Source organism: Scyliorhinus canicula, chromosome 10 (assembly GCF_902713615.1).
Source record: "Scyliorhinus canicula chromosome 10, sScyCan1.1, whole genome shotgun sequence".
NCBI lineage: Eukaryota > Metazoa > Chordata > Chondrichthyes > Carcharhiniformes > Scyliorhinidae > Scyliorhinus > Scyliorhinus canicula.
Genome location: NC_052155.1, coordinates 80690356 through 80708636, shown reverse-complemented (window position 1 = coordinate 80708636; position 18281 = coordinate 80690356). Strand labels below are relative to the sequence as shown.

Below are 18281 nucleotides of genomic sequence, written 5' to 3'. Positions count from 1 at the left end.
GCTGATACGGGAATCGAACCGTACTGCTGGCCTGCTTGGTCTGCTTTAAAAGCCAGCGATTTAGCCCAGTGAGCTAAATCAGCCCCTGCTATATCAGCAGATATTGATCCCTTGTCAGCATTTTGCAGGGATCGTTCCCTCCCGGACACCTCACCGCGGCACATTCCCATACAATCGTAGAAGGTGAAACACCTGCCTCTTTATCTCCTCTCTGCTCACCATCCCAGGACCTAAACACTCTTCAAGTGAGGCAGCGCTTCACATGCACCTGCTTCAGTCAGGTCTATTGCATTTGCTGCTCCCAATGTGGTCCACTCTACATTGGAGAGACTAAACGTAGACTGGGTGACCGCTTTACAGAACACCTTTGGTCTGTTCGCTTGCCATTTCAACTCGCTGTCCTGCCCTCACATCTACATCTCTGGCCTTGGCCTGCTGCAATGTTCCAGTGAAGCCCAGCATAAATTTGAGGAACAGCACCTCTTCAGATTAGGCATGTTACAGCTTCCGGGACCTAACATAGTTCCACAACTTCAGACTGTGAACTCTCTCTTCCATCTCCCCCCCCCCCCCCCCCCCATTTTTATTTCTATCAATTTATTTTTATTTCTTCCATCGATTTGTTTTGCCCATATCATTATCCTCTCCCCACCCCACTCCACCATCTGTTCCCTGTTCCTCATTGCCCTTTGATGCATTGCTCACCATTGTTCTGCAATAATCTCTTTATGTGCCACAGCACCTTTCTTAGCCTTAATCACCCCCATTTACAGTCCTTTTATCTTTACCAATCGCTGGCCCTCGATCCAGCCCCATCGTTCCACACAACAATATAAATCTGACCCTATTTCCAGTTCTCTCCAGCTGACAGTCATCCAGACTTGAAATATTAGCTCCCTTCTATCCACAGATACTGTCAGATGTGCTGCAAATGCCACTATTTTTAAATTAGCTTTTAGCACACTCGGCATTATTCAGCAAGTGCTGTCCAATTGGGAAATTACATTTTAGTAGTAAATGTTTGTTTTGGATTTTGCAAGGGTTATCATGCTGCCTGATTTGGATCAGCCAATAATTGGGACCTACAGTCGACACCCTGCCATCACACCAGTACTGAATTTCATACAATATTGTTTAATTGTATGGTAGAGAGAGTATTTATTTGGACTGTTAGTGGAAAATATCACTCTTGTTGCCATTGAATATATCATCCACTTATCAGAAATATGCACAGGGTTGAAAGTTGGGATGCATTCCATCAAAATCATGTTTTTTGTGTAAATCAAAATTGAATTTGTGTTGGTGCAAAACCAGGCATGTGGGCCATACATTCCAGTGCTTGGCTTGATAGAATCAAGCAACATGTTCTTCTGGCTGTTCATAATAGGCAGAGTATAAATTATACTCAACCAGCCCGTGCTTGCATAACTCAAAACAAAACGCCTATTGTTACAAGTGATTCCTCGCTTGCGCAGCACTTGCTGAACCATTCTGATTTACTAATAGATATAAGATGATCAGTTGAGATCGTAACGTGGCTCATAAAAGGCACATAAATTACCTGGAAGCTTGGTGAAAGGTAGAAATCTGTTTTCTCTGATTTTTGCAAACACCAAATTAGACTTAGATTTCCTTTTTTAACTGGTTTATTCAGGCAAATGCAAGGAAGCTGCTACCCATTCAAGAAAGAGTATAAGCTCAATATATCTTTCTTATACTGTTCTACAGATAAGGCCATAAGACATAGGAGCAGAATTAGTCCATTTGGCCTGTTGAGTCTGCTCTGCCAATCAATACTGGCTGATATGTTTCTCATCCCCATTCTCTGCCCTTCTCCCCATAACCGCTGATCTCCTTATTAATCAAGATAATAGTTCATTTGTATCTTTCGATCACAAATTAACATGATTGCTACTTTAATATAGTTATTCCATCAATATTCATTCATGTATACAGTGATTATACTATTGTGTTTACACGATAGCTAAAACTATCAACACAGTTACAATGGGCAAAGCAGCATTTCGTGTCTTTGTCAGGAAACTCTCACCCTGCTAGGTTCCCACATGGTCTTGCAGCTAGCTGTATCTTGAGTCCTTAAAATACATTTTTACTTAACGTTTTGTTATTAACCCTTTCTACTTTCATCATTCTTATTTTCTTTCTATCCATTGTGTCTGCTTACATACACACAACTAAGTTACTTCATTACGTTCTAAGCATGCATGTGAGTATAATATCCAATCGCTACCAGGACATGTATTCATAATATTCTGACTCTTTTCTACTCTAATAACACATGACTACTTGAGGTTTGTCCAACCTCTTCCTTTGTCCATTTTTTTTTCTCTTTTAACCCCTTCTCACGGGCGCTTATAATTTCCTCATGGCTACACCATGGCCAATCGGAGTCGCCTTGCCAACCAAACAGCACTCTTTTTTTCTCTTGTACTATAAATTGCAATTGTTTGACATTTGTCAATTTACATTTATCCCGATGAGTGCAAGATAAAAAGCTTTGGCAATATGTCTCTTCCCAGCAATGTTTAAGTTCAAGCAACTACTTATTTGCTTCTGTTTATTTGGGTGAGTTTCTGGCCCTGGCTGGGCACACTGACCTCTTCCTCTACTGTGAACACGGGTAATTCAATATGTATGCCATTTGCTTATTTTCATTGACTGTATCACTGCCATCAGTTTTTAAGGTACTTCTTGCTCCTTTTTCCTAATCTAATTCTATTTTTTTGTGTTGATTTTGATATCTTTGTCAGCTTCTTTCCATGTTTGCTTTTTGAAATTCATAATATCTGTATTGTCACACTCTGCTGTTTTTGTAATCTAACTGCCAGGATCTGTGCTACTTTTTGTCTTTTTCCAAGTTTTATGTTTCTTTTATTTCTTTATATATTTCCAAGTTGAACTCTAGCCCCTTGGGGTTGTAAAATTGGTTCTGTGGGCCATGGTGATACAGTGGTTAGCATTACTGCCTCACAGCACCGAGGTCCCAGGTTCGATCCCAGCTCTGGGACACTGTCCGTGTGGAGTTTCCTCATTCTTCCCGTGTTTGTGTGGGTCTCGCCCCCACAACCCAAAGATGTGCAGGGTGATCACTCTAAATTGCCCCTTAATTGGGAAAAAATGAATTGGGTACACTAAATTTATAAAAAAGTAAATTGGTTCTGTGCCACAAATCTTTTTATGAACATTGATTTTCTGTAGTTTTATCCACTAATAGATTGATGTGTGGATAGTCTTTTCATTCCATTGAAATCAGCCTACTAGTTGGCGAAATTAAATAAAACCGAAAATGTTGAAAAAAGCAACAGGTTTGGTAGCATATGTGGAGAGAGCTGTTTTAGTTTCTCCGAGTTGAATTTGCACCTGCAATTCATTCATTTTGTTCCAAGTACTCTATTTTTGTAGAAAGAAATGCATGACTTCCTAACCTACATTTTGGTTTATTGTTTTACTCTCTCAGTTCTTACCTTTCTCTCCAAGCTTTCCCTTTACCTGTAATGCTTAAAATAGTTTCTCTCGTTATTCTACTTTGATTTTTGAACTAATGTTTTACCACTTTTCCTACCAGCGTGCCCCCCCCCCCCTACACACACACATACCACACTGCTTTAAAGACCTTGTGAGCTTGTCAATCCTTTCTGCATGGGCCTTGCAGGTGGATGGAGCTTATCCTCACGATATAGTTCCTTCCTGTGGCATAAAATGAGCTCCCACCCCTCCCCTACTTCCCTTGTGTGTTTATCCCTGTCTCAATTGTCACATGGCTCAAGTAATAATCTTGAGATTGACTCTTCACTTTAGCTCGTAATTCCTGATACTCTCCAAACAGGACTTTTCGTCTTCTCTATGTTGGTTCCAGTTGTTTGCCATGCCCAGGCACAGGAAGGCAACATACCATTAGGGCCCTTGATTCTGCTTAGAAAGGATGCTGTCCCTCTATTCATTGGATCCCATACACTCAAATAAAGTTCAAGAAATTACACGTGCTTGTGTGGCTACTTAATTACAAAATGATTTGTTGTGTTCTTATACGTAGAACCTTAAATTTGAATATATAACAATGCATGTGTAAAGGCACTGAAAAGGTCCATTGAAGCTCGTTTAAAGTTTTGTGAAACTTTACTCAATTCTTATCAATTACCAAGTACAGTTTTGGGTACCCTACTTCAAAAGATAATTGCACTGTGGAGACATAAAAGTGATTCAAGGAACTGAAGCTGTTGAAGTTATGAAGGAAAACTCTTGAAACAAGTTTTATTATCATTAAAATGCAGAGAGGAACGGATAGATAATGTAGGCGAGTAGCCAAACCTTTTTGCAACATTTCCTCAATACTGCATAAATTAAAGAAGTAGACTCTTGATTTTGAAACTAAGGATGTAGCGCATGTGGGGTCATGTTTTTGCAGTTTCAGAGGAACAGGAAGTTAAAAAGAATGCAGACAATAGTACTGAAACGGACAAGGAAAAATTGTAATAGAGAGGTTGAATACTGCAGATCAGTGTGATTACATAACCTGTGACCAACTTTGATTCTTACCAGAAGTGTGAGTTTCAACAACAACAATGGATTACATTTATACATCTTTAATGTAAATTGTTCAAAGGTGCTTTCGTTAGACATGGAACTGTATTCGGGTGCTGGATGGTCTTCATTTGTTATGGATGAATGCACGTTACAATCTGAATTTCTTGGCTGCAGCTTTAACAGTCTCAACTAAACTCACCGGAGGCTAGAGCACAGAACCCATTAAATAGATGCAAATAGAACATAGAACAGTACAGCACAGAACAGGCCCTTCGGCCCTCGATGTTGTGCCGAGCAATGATCACCCTACTCAAACCCACGTATCCACCCTATACCCGTAACCCAACAACCCCCCATAACCTTACATTTTAGGACACTACGGGCAATTTAGCATGGCCAATCCACCTAGCCCGCACATCTTTGGACTGTGGGAGGAAACCGGAGCACCCGAAGGAAACGCACGGAAACACGGGGAGGACGTGCAGACTCCGCACAGACAGTGACCCAGCCGGGAACCGAACCTGGGACCCTGGAGCTGTGAAGCATTTATGCTGACCACCATGCTACCGTGCTGCCCCGATGGGTCAGTTAAGACTCATTTGCATTTATTTGCATCCACCTGCCGGTACCGGCGCATCGTGGACATCGTTCATGCCGCCAGCGGAGGTTCAGAGCATGGCATTCAGATTTTCCTCCTACGCCCAATTCTCCGTCCCTTTGGGGAATGAATTCCAGGCATCTCGGGAGCAGAATTCCACCCAGTATTTCTTAGATAAGGAGACCAAAACTGCACGCAATTCTCCAGATATTCTTTAAGGCAACGTGACAAATACATGGATAGGATGAGTATAGAGGGAGACGGCACTAGGAAGTGATGAGGGTTTGGCCAAGGATGGTATCATGACCAGCAGAGGCTTGGAGGGCCGTAGGGCCTGTTACAGTGCTGTTTTGTTCTTTGTAGTGAGAGATGGGGGAAGCACAGCTGCAGGGAAATCACAGATGTGCAAGAACTATAGTATGGTGATACCGGGGGTTTTGAACCCTTAGTCTGCTCTTAATGTTCTTATTATTTTGATGATTTTGATTCAACTGAGTGGTTGGGGTGGGAAGTTAAGTCAACCACATTGGAGTCAGACTGGCTAAAAGAAAAACGGGTTTCCTGCCCTCAAGGATACTCGGGTTTTAAAACAAATAATTTATAACATTTTTAAAAGGTGAATTAATAGTCTTAAACTGCCATGTTGAAAATCTGTGGATTATTAGACCAGACCGTTGATTGCTAGTCCAGTAACAGAACCACCACACCACTGTGTCCTGAATGTGCAAGGCCAGAGAATTGTCCTATTGCATAAGAGATTCTATATGTTTATTGTTTTTTGTGGACGTTGATAGTTTCCAGAATTGTGCCCATTTTTAATGAATCACCACATGACTTGGAGCAGCTATTTTAAAGGGAATATGCACCTGGGCCAGGATTTCACATCTGACTTGTATCTCTTTAAATAGTTTTCCCTGTTCTTCTCCAATTACATTTGAGGAAAATAGCATGATGAGACAAGCTATGGAAATGGATGTTATCTTGTGCCGAACAAGTCAGGAAAAACTCTTAGCTCATGAAGTTAGAAATGATAACGATCTATTTGTTATTATTTATTTAGGGGGGGGGGGGGGAAAGAGTTCTTTTCTTGTTTTGTTTTGGTGTGGAAACACGCCTTGTTTGTTTTAAATTGCAGGGAGAAAATTTGTTATTGTTATTAAAACTTGAATAAGAATTATTTTTTAAAAAATGATAACGATCACTCAGCTATTACTTACACATAGACCAATGTTTTTTACAGTTGCCCCATCAGGACATCCTTAAGTCTGGCTTATGTCCTGAACAGGTATCAAGGGTATGGCTGGTATGTTGTCAGGCTGTCTATCTTTTTGAAACCTCGATGTTAATAACCAGCATCATGGTTACCTATTGTTTAAGGCAGCACGGTGGCGCAGTGGGTTAGCCCTGTTGCCTCACAGTGCCGAGGTCCCTGGTTCGATCCCGGCTCTGGGTCACTGTCCGTGTGGAGTTTGCACATTCTCCCTCTGTTTGCGTGGGTTTCGCTCCTACAATCCAAAGATGTGCAGGCTAGGTGAATTGGCCACGCTAAATTGCCCCTTAACCCCCCCCCCCCCCCCCCCCCCCCCCCCCAAAACAGCATTTAGCAAGAGTTCAGGTGTTTTGCGAGTGTTTCTTGCGAGTTTACACAGCTGCCTTCCTTGTTGCGATGTTTTGGGCGTCATGCACGTGGCACTTTTCCAGAGTACGTGCCCTTAATAACTTCCACCGATTCAAGAGGAGCCGGATTACTTGCTCCACCGTGCACGCACGCGTCCATATGGTTATCACAGTCACATTTAGGGTTTAAAAAAAAATAAATTTAGAGTACCCAATTTGTTTTCCAATAAAGGGGCAATTTAGTGTGGTCAATCCACCTAGCCTGCACATCTTTGGGTTGTGGGGGTGAAACCCACGCAGACATGGGTGAATGTGCAAACCCACACGGCCAGTGACCCAGAGCCGGGATCGAACCTGGGACCTCGGCGCTGTGAGGCAGCAGTGCTAACCACTGTGCCGCCGTGTTGCCCAGAGTCTCATTTGGTTGACTGAATTTGATTTTTCTCTCTCGCCTTCTGAGAAATGTTGCAATAACGTAGGGCCATTTGACCCTTGCGTGTTTATTTTTCCGTCCTTGGGGTGTGAGCGTCACTGGCCCCATCCCTCATTGCCCTTGAACTGAGTGGCTGGCTTGGCCATTTCGGGGGGGGGGGGGGAAGAGGGGAGGTGTGCAGTTAACCAGAGTCAACCGCATTGCTGTGCGAGTCTGGAGTCACATATAGGTCAGACCGGGTAAGGAGGGTAGATTTCCTTCCCTAAAGGACATTAATGAACCAGATGGGTTTTTCCGACAATTGACAATGGTTTCATGATCATCATTCCAGATTTTTATTGAATTAAAATTTCACCATCTGCCGGGGCCTCAGTGTATTCCCCTGGGCCTCTGGATTACTAGTCCAGTGACTATACCACTGCCTGTCCCATTCAGTAAGATCATGGATGATCTAATTGTGGCTTTAACTCCGATTTCCTGCCTGCCCCCCGGGTTGCTGCTGCTATTGACCCAGATACCTATCTTTGAGCCAGAAAGTCCAGAAAAGGCTGCCACTGTTTATAGAACCCTTGTATTGATCCTCTCAGGGCAAATTTGACCCTCTCCAATTTTATAAATCCTGCCATGTCACTGATCCAGGTCTCCACACTTGGGGGCCTCGCATCTTTCCACTGCATCAAGATCCTCCGCCGGGCTACTCGGGACGCAAAGGCCAGAACACCAGCCTCTTTCGCCTCCTGCACTCTCGGCTCCGCCGCAACTCCAAAAATCGCAAGTCTCCAACCTGGTTTGACCCTGGATCCAACCACCCTCGACACCGTCCCCGCCACCCCCTTCCAGAATTCCTCCAGTGCCGGGCATGCCCAGAACATATGGGCATGATTTGTTGGACTCCCCGAACACCTGGTGCACCTGTCCTCACCCCCCAAAAAACCTGCTCATCCGAGTCACAGACATATGGGCCCGATGCAGCACCTTAAATTGGATGAGACTAAGACTCGCACATGAAGAGGGAGAGTTGACTCTCTCCAAGACCATCCGCCCAAGTCCCATCCTCTATCTGCTCCCCTAGTTCCCCCTCCCATTTAGCCTTCAGCTCCTCCACTGACGATTCCTCCACCTCCTGCATTACCTTATAAATGTCAGACACCTTACCCTCTCCGACCCACACCCCCGAAAGCACTCTGTTCATCGCCCCCCCGGGAGGGCAGCAAAGGAAATTCCTCCATCTGTCGCCTAGCAAACGCCTTTACCTGCAAGTATCTGAACATGTTCCCTTGGGGGAGCCCAAATTTATCTTCCAGTTCTCCCAGGCCCGCAAACCTCCCGCCAATAAACAGGTCCCTCAATTTACTGATGCCCCCCCTAAACCACCCCCTAAATCCCCCATCAGTGTTCTCCGGGATGAACCGATGATTTCCACCTATTGGAGCCTCCATCGAGCCCCTTGTTTCCCCCCTATGCGGTCTCCACTGTCCCCAGATTCCTAGGGTCGCCGCCACCACCGGGCTCGTGGTATACCTCTTAGGAGAGAGCGGCAACGGCGCCATTACCAGGGCACCCAGGCTCGTACCTCTACAAGACGCCATCTCCATTCTTTTCCACGCCCCCCCCCCCCCCCCCCCCCCCAAATCACCCATTTACGCACCATTGACACATTGGCCGCCCAATAGTACCCCAAAAGGTTGGGCAGCACCAGCCCGCCTCCATCCCTCCCTCGCTCCAGGAACACCCTCTTCACTCTCGGAATCCCATGTTCCCACACAAAGCTCAAAATACTGCTAGTCACCCTCCTAAAGAAGGCCCTGGGGATGAAGATGGGCAGGCACTGAAAGAGGAACAAGAACCTCGGAAGCACCGTCATTTTGAGGGACTGCACTCACCCCACCGACGACAATGGCAGCATGTCCCACCTCTTGAACTCCTCCTCCATCTGATCCACAAGCCTGGTGAAATTACGCTTGTGAAGAGTCCCCCAGTCCCTGGCCACCTGCACCCCCAGGTAGCTAAAACTCTCCCCTGCCCTCCTAAGCGGGAGCCTACCAATTCCCTCCTCCTGGTCCCCAAGGTGCATCACACACACCTCACTCTTGCCTAGATTTAGTTTATAGCCTGAAAAGGTCCCAAACTCAGCTAGCAGCTCCATCACCCCCTGCATCCCTCCCACCGGGTCCGCCACATACAGTAGCAGGTCATCGGCATACAACGACACCCTATGTTCCTCCCCACCCCGCACCAAACCCCTCCACCGTCCTGAATCCCTCACCGCCATAGCCAACGGTTCGATTGCCAACGCAAACAACAAGGGGGACAGGGTGCAACCCTGCCTGGTCCCTCGATAAAGCCGGAAGTACTCCGACCTCTTCCCATCCGTGGCCACACACGCTGTTGGGGCCTCGTATAGCAGTCTCACCCATCTAATAAACCCTTCACCAAATCCAAACCTCCCATAAGTACCCCCACTCCACTCTATCGAAGGCCTTCTCCGCATCCACGCCACCACTATCTCAGCCTCCCCCCTCAATCGCCGGCATCATGATGACATTCAACAACCTCCGCACGTTCGTGTTCAGCTGCCTTCCCTTAACAAAACCTGTCTGGTCCTCGTGTACAACCCCTGGCACACAGTCCTCTATCCTGGTGGACAGGATCTTTGCCAGCACCTTGGCATCCATATTAAGGAGAGATATGGGCCTGTATGAACCACACTGCTGGGGGTCCTTGTCCCTCTTTAAGATTAAAGAAATCAGCGCCCGCGACATCGCGGGGGCAAAGTCCCCCCTTCCCATGCCTCATTAAGTGTCCGTACCAGTAGGGGGCCCACTAGGTCCACAAACTTTTTATAAAACTCCACCGGGAACCCATCCGGCCCCGGCGCCTTCCCTGACTGCATCTGCCCGATCCCCTTAACCAGCTCCTCCTGCTCAATCGGCGCCCCAACCCCTCCACCTGCTCCTCCTGCACCTTCGGGAAAGATAGCCCATTGAGAAAACTCTCCATTCCCCTCCTCTCCACCGTTGGCCCCGACCGATACAGTTCCCTGTAAAAGTCCTTGAAGACCTCATTCACCTCTACCCCCTTCCGCACCACATTCCCACTCATCTCTCACTCCAGCAATTTCCCTAGCCGCAACCCACTTGCGGAGCTGACGAGCCAGCATCCAACTCGCCTTTTCACCATGTTCATACACTGCCCCTTGTACCTTCCTCCACTAGGCCTCCGCCTTTCTAGTGGTCAGCAAATCAAATTTAGCCTGCAGGCTGCGCCTCTCCCCCAACAATCCCTCCTCTGGTGCCTCCGCGTACCTCCTATCCACCTCCAGGATCTTCCCCACCAGTCTATCCCTCTCACTCCTCTCCCTGTGTGCCCGGATGGATATCAGCTCCCTATGAATCACTGCCTTCAGGGCTTCCCAGACCATCCCCACCCGGACCTCCCCCCTATCATTCACCTCGAGGTACCCCTCAATACTTGCCCGGACCCTCCTGCACACCTCCTCCGCCAACAACCCCACATCCAACTGCCATAACGGGCGCTGGTCCCGCACCTCCCCCATCTCCAACTCCATCCAATGCGGAGCGTGGTCGGAGATTGCAATGGCCGAATATTCGGCCTCCTCCACTCTCGGAATCAGTCCCCTCCTCACCACGAAGAAGTCTATCTGAGAATAAACCCTATGTACATGGGAGAAGAAAGAGTACTCCCGTGCCCTCGGCCTCACAAACCTCCATGGGTCCACCCCTCCCATCTGGTCCATAAACCCCCTCAGCACCTTGGCCGCCGCCGGCCTGCTACCCGTCCTTGAACTGGACCGATCCAGTGAAGGATCCAACACCGTATTGAAGTCCCCCCCCCCCCCCCCCCCCCCAAATAATCAGACCTCCCGCCTCTAGATCCGGGACACGTCCCAGCATACGCCTCATAAAGCCCGCATCATCCCAATTTGGGGCATACACACTAACAAGTACCACCTGCTCTCCCTGTAGCCTGCCCCTTACCATAACAAACCTACCCCCCTTATCCACCACCACCTCGGATGCCTCAAACGACACATTTTTCCCCACCAGAATTGCCACTCCCCCGTTCTTCACATCCAACCCAGAGTGGAAAACCTGCCCCACCCACCCCTTCCTCAGACAGACCTGGTCCGCCACCTTCAGGTGGGTCTCCTGAAGCATTGCCACATCTGCCTTTAGCCCCCTCAGATGAGCAAGTACCCTAGACCGCTTCACCAGCCCATTAAGTCCCCTCACATTCCAGGTGACCAACCGGATCAGAGGGCGTCCCGCCCCCCCCCCCCCCCCCCCCCCATCCCCGTCGACTAGCCATAGCCCGTCGACTGCCCGCCCCAGGCCAGCACCCCCTGCCCGACCCAGTCCCCACGGCGACAACACCTCCCCTCTGCCCCCCCCCCCCGACCCACACCAACTCCTTCCTGACCCTGCAGCAACCCGGAATTCTCCCCCCCCCCCCCAGGCTTGGAACCCTCCTAGCCGCGACCCGTCCTCCATTGTACTTCCGTGGGCCAGCTAACTTCTGCTGACCCCGGCAGCTCCCGCCAAAAACCCGACCCCTCCCAAAGTGGGATTGTCCCCCATCCTGTCACTCCTCAAGGCACCGCTCCGGCGCGGGGAGGAACCAGTTAAGGCCCCCCCCCACCTGCCCCGTCATCATCTCCACCCCCCAACCCCGCAACACGGGAAACCAGAGGAAAGCCCGCGCTTTCGCACTGCCCCACCACACCCTTCTGACGCAGCTCCCAAATACCAGCCCCACTCCATACCCCCAACCCTATACAGAATACAACAAGCTCCCCAACCTCCCCCGCAAAATACAAAACCCAAACAATGCCCCTCAACAAAAAACAGAACAACACCCCAATAAATAACCATATCAAAATTACAAAAGTACAGAAAAAACACAGCAACAGCAGAAACCAGCAATAAAGCATTACAACCGACCCCCCATCCCCTAGTTCAAGTCCAGCTTCTCCGTCCGCACAAAGGCCCACGCCTCCTCCGGGGAATCAAAATAATAATGCTGCTCCAAATAAGTTACCCACCAAGCGCGCAGGCTGTAACATTCCAAACTTTATTTTCTTCTTATAGAGCACCTCCTTCGTCCGATTAAACCCGGACCGCCGCTTAGCCACCTCCGCACTCCAATCCTAGTAGATCCTTACTACCGCATTCTCCCAATTGCTGCTCTTTACCCTCTTGGCCCAGCGCAGCACACGCTCCTGATCACTGAACCGGTGGAACCTCACCAGCACCGCACGCGGGGGTTCATTCTCCTTGGGCCTCCTGGCCAGTACTCTGTGGGCTCCCTCCAGCTCCAGGGGCAGATGGAAAGATCCTGCCCCCACTAGCGAGTTCAGCATCATGGCCACGTAGGTTGTCAAATCCGACCCCTCCAGCCCCTCCGCAAGGCCCAAGATTCTCAGATTCTTCCGCCTCATGCGGAGATCAAGCTCCTCGAAGCGGTCCTGCCACTTCTTATGGAGTGCCTCGTGCCCCTCCACCTTACTCACGAGGACCACGGCCTCCTCCTCTCGTTCAGCGGCCTGCTCCTGCAACGCCTGGATGGCAGCACCCTGGGCCGAAAGCTTTTTATTCGTTTCCTGCAGAGAGCTCAGCACCTCAGCCTTAAAATCTGCAAAACAGCGCAGGAGAGCAGCTTGCTGCTCCTGCGCCCACAGCCTCCACTCCTGTGGTGCTCTGCCGGCCGCCATTTTGGAATCCTTCCCCCGTTTTTTCTGGGGAGCTGCTGCCGCCGTTTTTTCCCGTTTTCCACTCCGTTCGAGGCATTAAATGTGGAGAAAGTTGATCAACACACCTTCTCGCCCTGTGAGACGTCAAAAAAATTCCGTGTTGGGCTCTAAAAAGAGCTGAAAAGTCCGTTTGAATTGGGAGCTCCCAAATGTGCGGCTTCCTACGTCATCGCCGCCACCGGAAGTCCACCTTATTGATTTTGCTAAGTGAACTTAAAAGCACAAAGATGTGTGGCTTAAAAAAAGAGGCTTGCATGTATATGTCTGGGAGTAATTCTTTATTGTGTATTTCTATTCTATCAGGCAGCTGATGGGGCAGGGTTATTTGAGGGCTCTTGCATCACATTTTCATGGCACGGTACAAACTAATGGTTTTCATCCCAATACCTCTTTGAATTTTGACATTTATTATTTGCACTGGAGGGTGTAGGTTTTAATAGTGTTTTGGTTCAGTGAAATCTGATTTATAATGGCATCATTAACAATTTGTGCTGGGCATCAAGCATCCTGCCATCTATAAGGGATGAGGGCCACATAGCAAACAATCCATTTAAATGGGTGTCTTCATTTCGTGCAATTTTACCAATATCTGTGAAGACAATTCTTGAGAGGCAGATTCTGCCATAAGCACAGGACTTGAAGATGCCAAGTGACATTGTGTGCTGTTGTTTTCAACATTGTTGGCCACTGCCAAGCTGCTCTAACTGCATTATGGTAATATATGCCAGCCCATAGCAGGTATCATCATTTTCCTTTTTTACTTGCTAGTGACTCTTGAGTATGATAGTCCATGTTTAGGGCCTCCATATTGCCCTTGCAGGCATCCTTGGCCACCCCGTTGGCTGTTGGGCTATATCTACCTCAGTAAACTCAAAATCCTTGAGTACATGACTGTCTGCCGTCCTGTGGCCATGCCCAATCCACCAAAGCTATCTCTGATTAGTGCCAAAGCACTTGAGAGCTCAGTCTTTGAGAGGACTGCCACATTTGAGATTTTGGTCTGCCAGATATACTGACAATGCACCTCAGGCAACGAAGATGGAAATGATTGAACCTTTTTCCTGTACATCACCCACGCATATCCATCATCTCTCCTAGATGGAAGGACGTCAAGGGATAATATCTGGTTTCAATTTGGGCATACTGCAGTCATGAGTGGGCAGAGAAAAAGTTGTGACTAATAACATCAGTGCTTTAATATTATTTGTTTGTTATCATAATTTTTAGAAACAAATCTTGTCTATTGAAAGGTATTTGGAATTTGAGAAAATTATTACAAAATATTTATTCATTTTTCTCATTGTAAAAATCTACTCCAAAGATAAGTCCAAAGATAATGAATGTATGATACATTTCAGAGGAAGTCTCCGTCTAAGTGAGACATAATGATTAGATTACCTGTGCTTTTCTTTGTCTAAAAGTCCCAAACTATTGTATAGAATGATTATTTTTGCATCTTCACTAGATGTTATTTTATTGGGAAATAATTAGCTGGATGCTTCAGCCTCTTAGATTTTGCCTATTGATGGAAACCCCTTCACTCATTTTCTCCCTTTCAACCGCATTTTCTTTGCTATGAGGAGAAATGTCTTCATTCAAAGGGTTGTGAATTCTCAAGGTGGTTGTGGATGCTTTATCGTTGAATATGTTTAAGGCTGGGATAGACAGATATTTGGTGTTTCAGAATTGAGGGAGCTGATGGGAAAGTGGACTTGAACCCCAAGATCAGATATGATCATATTGAATGGCAAAACAACAGACCATGTGGCCTACTCCTATTTCTTGTGTTCTTCTCCAGTGAACCCAAACCTCAGGAGCCCTCTATATAGTGCTGCTATATACTACCTACTACATGTTGCCTACCATTGTACATGTATCCTGCACTTCAAGAAAGGTAAAACTTGAATACTTAGTTAAAGCAACATATAATAATCAAAACCATGATTTACAATTTTCAGGAAAAGTCAACAGAATTGCAAACTCAGATCCTCAAATTTCAGAATCCAAAAATTCCAAGAGCCAAAAGATACATACCTGAAATAAAAACAGAACATTCTGGAAACACAGCAAATCTAGCAGCTTCTGTGGAGAGAGAAGCAGAGATAGCATTTCAAGTTGATAGGTTTTTGTCATAACTGGAAAAAGTTACAGGTTTTAAGTAAGTATGTGAAGTCATGGGGGAGGGGGGGGGGGGGGGGGAGAAGAAAACAAAGGAAGCTCTTATTGAGCAGAAGGCAGGAGAGATTAAATGGCTGGATGATGTGTGTGCAAGGCAAAAGGAAATGGCAATGGGACAAGTAGAAAAAAAACTAAAGATGGATCCAGAGGAAGTGTAAATGGGAAAGATGAAATCATAATCTACTGTTTTTTTTTTCTCAAAGGTGTTTTGAAGATGCAAAATGCATGTAAAAATGGTAGGCAAAATGTAGTTGGTTGGAGGTGGTACAAAGCTGGCCCAAAAACAGTTATGGGCAGAGATTTTGATCTCAAACTGTTAAACCAAGGAATGCATCCTAATGCCGTTGAAGGTTTAATCATAAGATGAAGTGTTATCCCTTGAGCATTGGAATAGTGTAAAAGGATAAGGACAGAGAGCTCGAGTAGAGAATTGAAACTAATGGAGCGGTTGCACAAGTATGGGGGAAACCACATTGGGAGCTAATTCTGTTCGCTGTTTGCTCCCAGCTCCTCACCTCTGCTGGTTATACTTGTCCTTAAGCTACTCTTGCCCTGCTTAAATTCTCTTCCCTCTCATCAACAGCTGCTACAGGCTGTACTTCTTCTCTGATGGCTGGCTATTCCATTGTTTAATATCTCTATCACTGTGATCTGAATATCTTTCTCAACACTTCCTTTCTCCCTCTTCTCTCTTGTATCACCCCCACTTCCCTACTGGTTACAGAGTTGAAAGTTGTCCTGAATATCCATGTGCAACATCACAGGAGATTGACCATTTATAAAGTAAAAGTGATGATTGCCTGTATTGCTAACATTTGGAACAAAGCTGTTGGCAGGTACTGTTTTACTTTGAGTTGGCATACAATTCTACTGTAAAGACACTGGGTGTCAGTCCTCCAACATAACTTCTATCGGATTTGAATATGGGGCTCAGCAACATTGTGACCTCTTCTCTTCCCCCCCCTCCACCCCCCCCCCCCCCCCTCTCCATCTGCACTTCCTGTATTTTGCGATCATCCTGTGATGGTGAAGTATTTTTGGAATATCTTTGTGGTAGTCACCACTGTTTGTATATATCGCATACATGAGATGTAATACGGTAAGGCTCCTGTACTACAGGTACCGGGGTAGATCCCTGCCTGCTGGCTCCGCCCAGTAGGCGGAGTATAAATGTGTGCGCTCATCGAGCTGCAGCCATTTCGGTAGCAGCTGCAGGAGGCTACACATCTCTGCTTAATAAAGCCTCGATTACTCTCTCGTCTCGTCGTAATTGATAGCGCATCAATTTATTAAGCAGAGGTTTTACAACAATGGACCTCCGCATCAAGCCGGATCGCCTGCAGCTGCACCCTCAAGCGGGCAATGCCAAGTCGGCCTTGGCCCACTGGCTAGCTTGCTTTGAAGCCTACATCGGCTCTGCAACAGAACAACCCACAGAAGCACAGAAACTCCAGATCCTGTATACATGGCTGAACTCCGATATCTTTCCCTTCATCCAGGATGCACCCACCTACGCTGAGGCCATGGCGTTTCTGAAAGAGAACTACACCCAGAAAACCAACAAACTCTACGACAGGCACCTCCTGTCCACGCGGCATCAACTCCCCGGTGAATCCTTGGAAGATTTCTGGCGTGCCCTGCACGCCCTGGCGAGGGACTGCGATTGCCAGGCTGTTGAACATTCCGAACTTCAAATCAGGGACGCTTGCGTTAAGGGCATAGGGTCAGCGTACATCCGCCAGTGCCTCTTCGAAAGGGCTACACTCGACCTCGCGGCGACCAAGAAACGCGCAACCTCACTAACGGTTGCCTCCCGCAATGTACAGGCGTACGTCCCCGACTGCACAGTGCCCCCCCCCCCCTCCTGGACATCGTGGACCCCACCAGTGACCGCCCCATCGTTCACCCCACCAGCGACCGCCCCCAGCCAACCCCCAAGCCTGCGCCTCGCGGCAGCCAGCCAACCCCGGGGGGGGCCCCCAAGTGCTATTTCTGCGGATAGACAAAGCACCTCCGGCAGCGCTGTGCGGCGCAGAGCACACTCTGCAATGCCTGCGGCAAGAAAGGACATTTTGCTGTGGTATGCCAGGCCCAATCGATCGCTGCTGTAACCAGGCCCACTGTAACCAGGCCCATTGTTCCTGCACCCCCCCCATGAGCGATCCGTGGTCGCCACCATTTTCGTCCCTGCAGCCCACGTGCGGCCTTTCGGTGCCGCTATCTTCCTTGCCTCAGGACACGTGCGGCCCGTGGGCGCCGCCATCTCCTCTCTTCTTCTTCCCCTCCCCATCAGGCCTCGTGCGCCCCATGGGTGCTGCCATCTTCCTCACCTAATCGAGCACCTCATCGTCCGCAACCGCCGCCCACCAGCCCAGAGCCTTCCAACACCAGCTACAGCTCGCCTCCATCACGATCGACCAGTCCCGGCCGCGCAACCGCATCTACGACGGTAAAGGTCGATGGGCACAAGACATCCTGCCTTCTTGACTCCGGGAGCACCGAGAGCTTCCTCCACCCCGATACGATCAGGCGCTGCTCCCTCGCGGTTCACCCCATTACACAACGAATCTTCCTGGCCCCCGGATCCCACTCCGTGGAGATCCTTGGGTACTGCACCGCCACCCTCACCATCCAGGGCATAGAGTTCAGCGACTTCCGGCTCTACGTCCTCACCAACCTCTGCGCTGCCTTGCTACTCGGCCTGGACTTCCAGTGCAACCTCCAAAGTCTAACCCTGAAATTCGGCGGGCCCCTACCACACCGTACTGTATGTGGCCTCACGACCCTTAAGTTTGACTCGCCTTCTCTGTTTGCAAACCTCACCCCGGATTGTAAACACGTCGCCACCAGGAGCAGACGGTACAGTGCCCAGGACAGGACCTTAATCAGGTCTGAGGTCCAGAGGCTGCTGCGGGATGGCATCATCGAGGCCAGCAACAGCCCCTGGAGAGCCCAAGTGATACTTGTGAAAACTAGGGAGAAAAATAGGATGGTCGTTGACTACAGTCAGACCATCAATCGGTGCACGCAGCTCGACGCGTACCCCCTCCCACGCATATCTGATATGGTCAATTAGATTGCACAGTACCGGGTCTTCTCGACAGTGGACCTGAAATCTACCTACCACCAGCTCCCCATCT

At 48.2% G+C, this 18281-nt stretch overlaps 1 protein-coding gene across 3 annotated transcripts in view; it reads left to right on the top strand.

The window, feature by feature from the left end:
* Positions 1-18281, top strand: part of rnf139 (ring finger protein 139) — a 50855-nt gene that overhangs the window by 11688 nt on the left and 20886 nt on the right. Inside the window, exons 1-2 of one of the 3 annotated variants that reach the window (XM_038809228.1) lie at positions 6425-6446; positions 14762-14857. The exons of 1 other annotated variant lie outside the window; for it this stretch is intronic. In XM_038809228.1, coding sequence (XP_038665156.1) covers positions 6440-6446; positions 14762-14857 — 103 coding nt within the window. In that variant the 5' untranslated portion in view covers positions 6425-6439. Of the gene's footprint in view, positions 1-6424; positions 6447-14761; positions 14858-18281 lie in introns of those variants that run through there. One more of the 3 variants, XM_038809225.1, reaches the window with a different exon arrangement.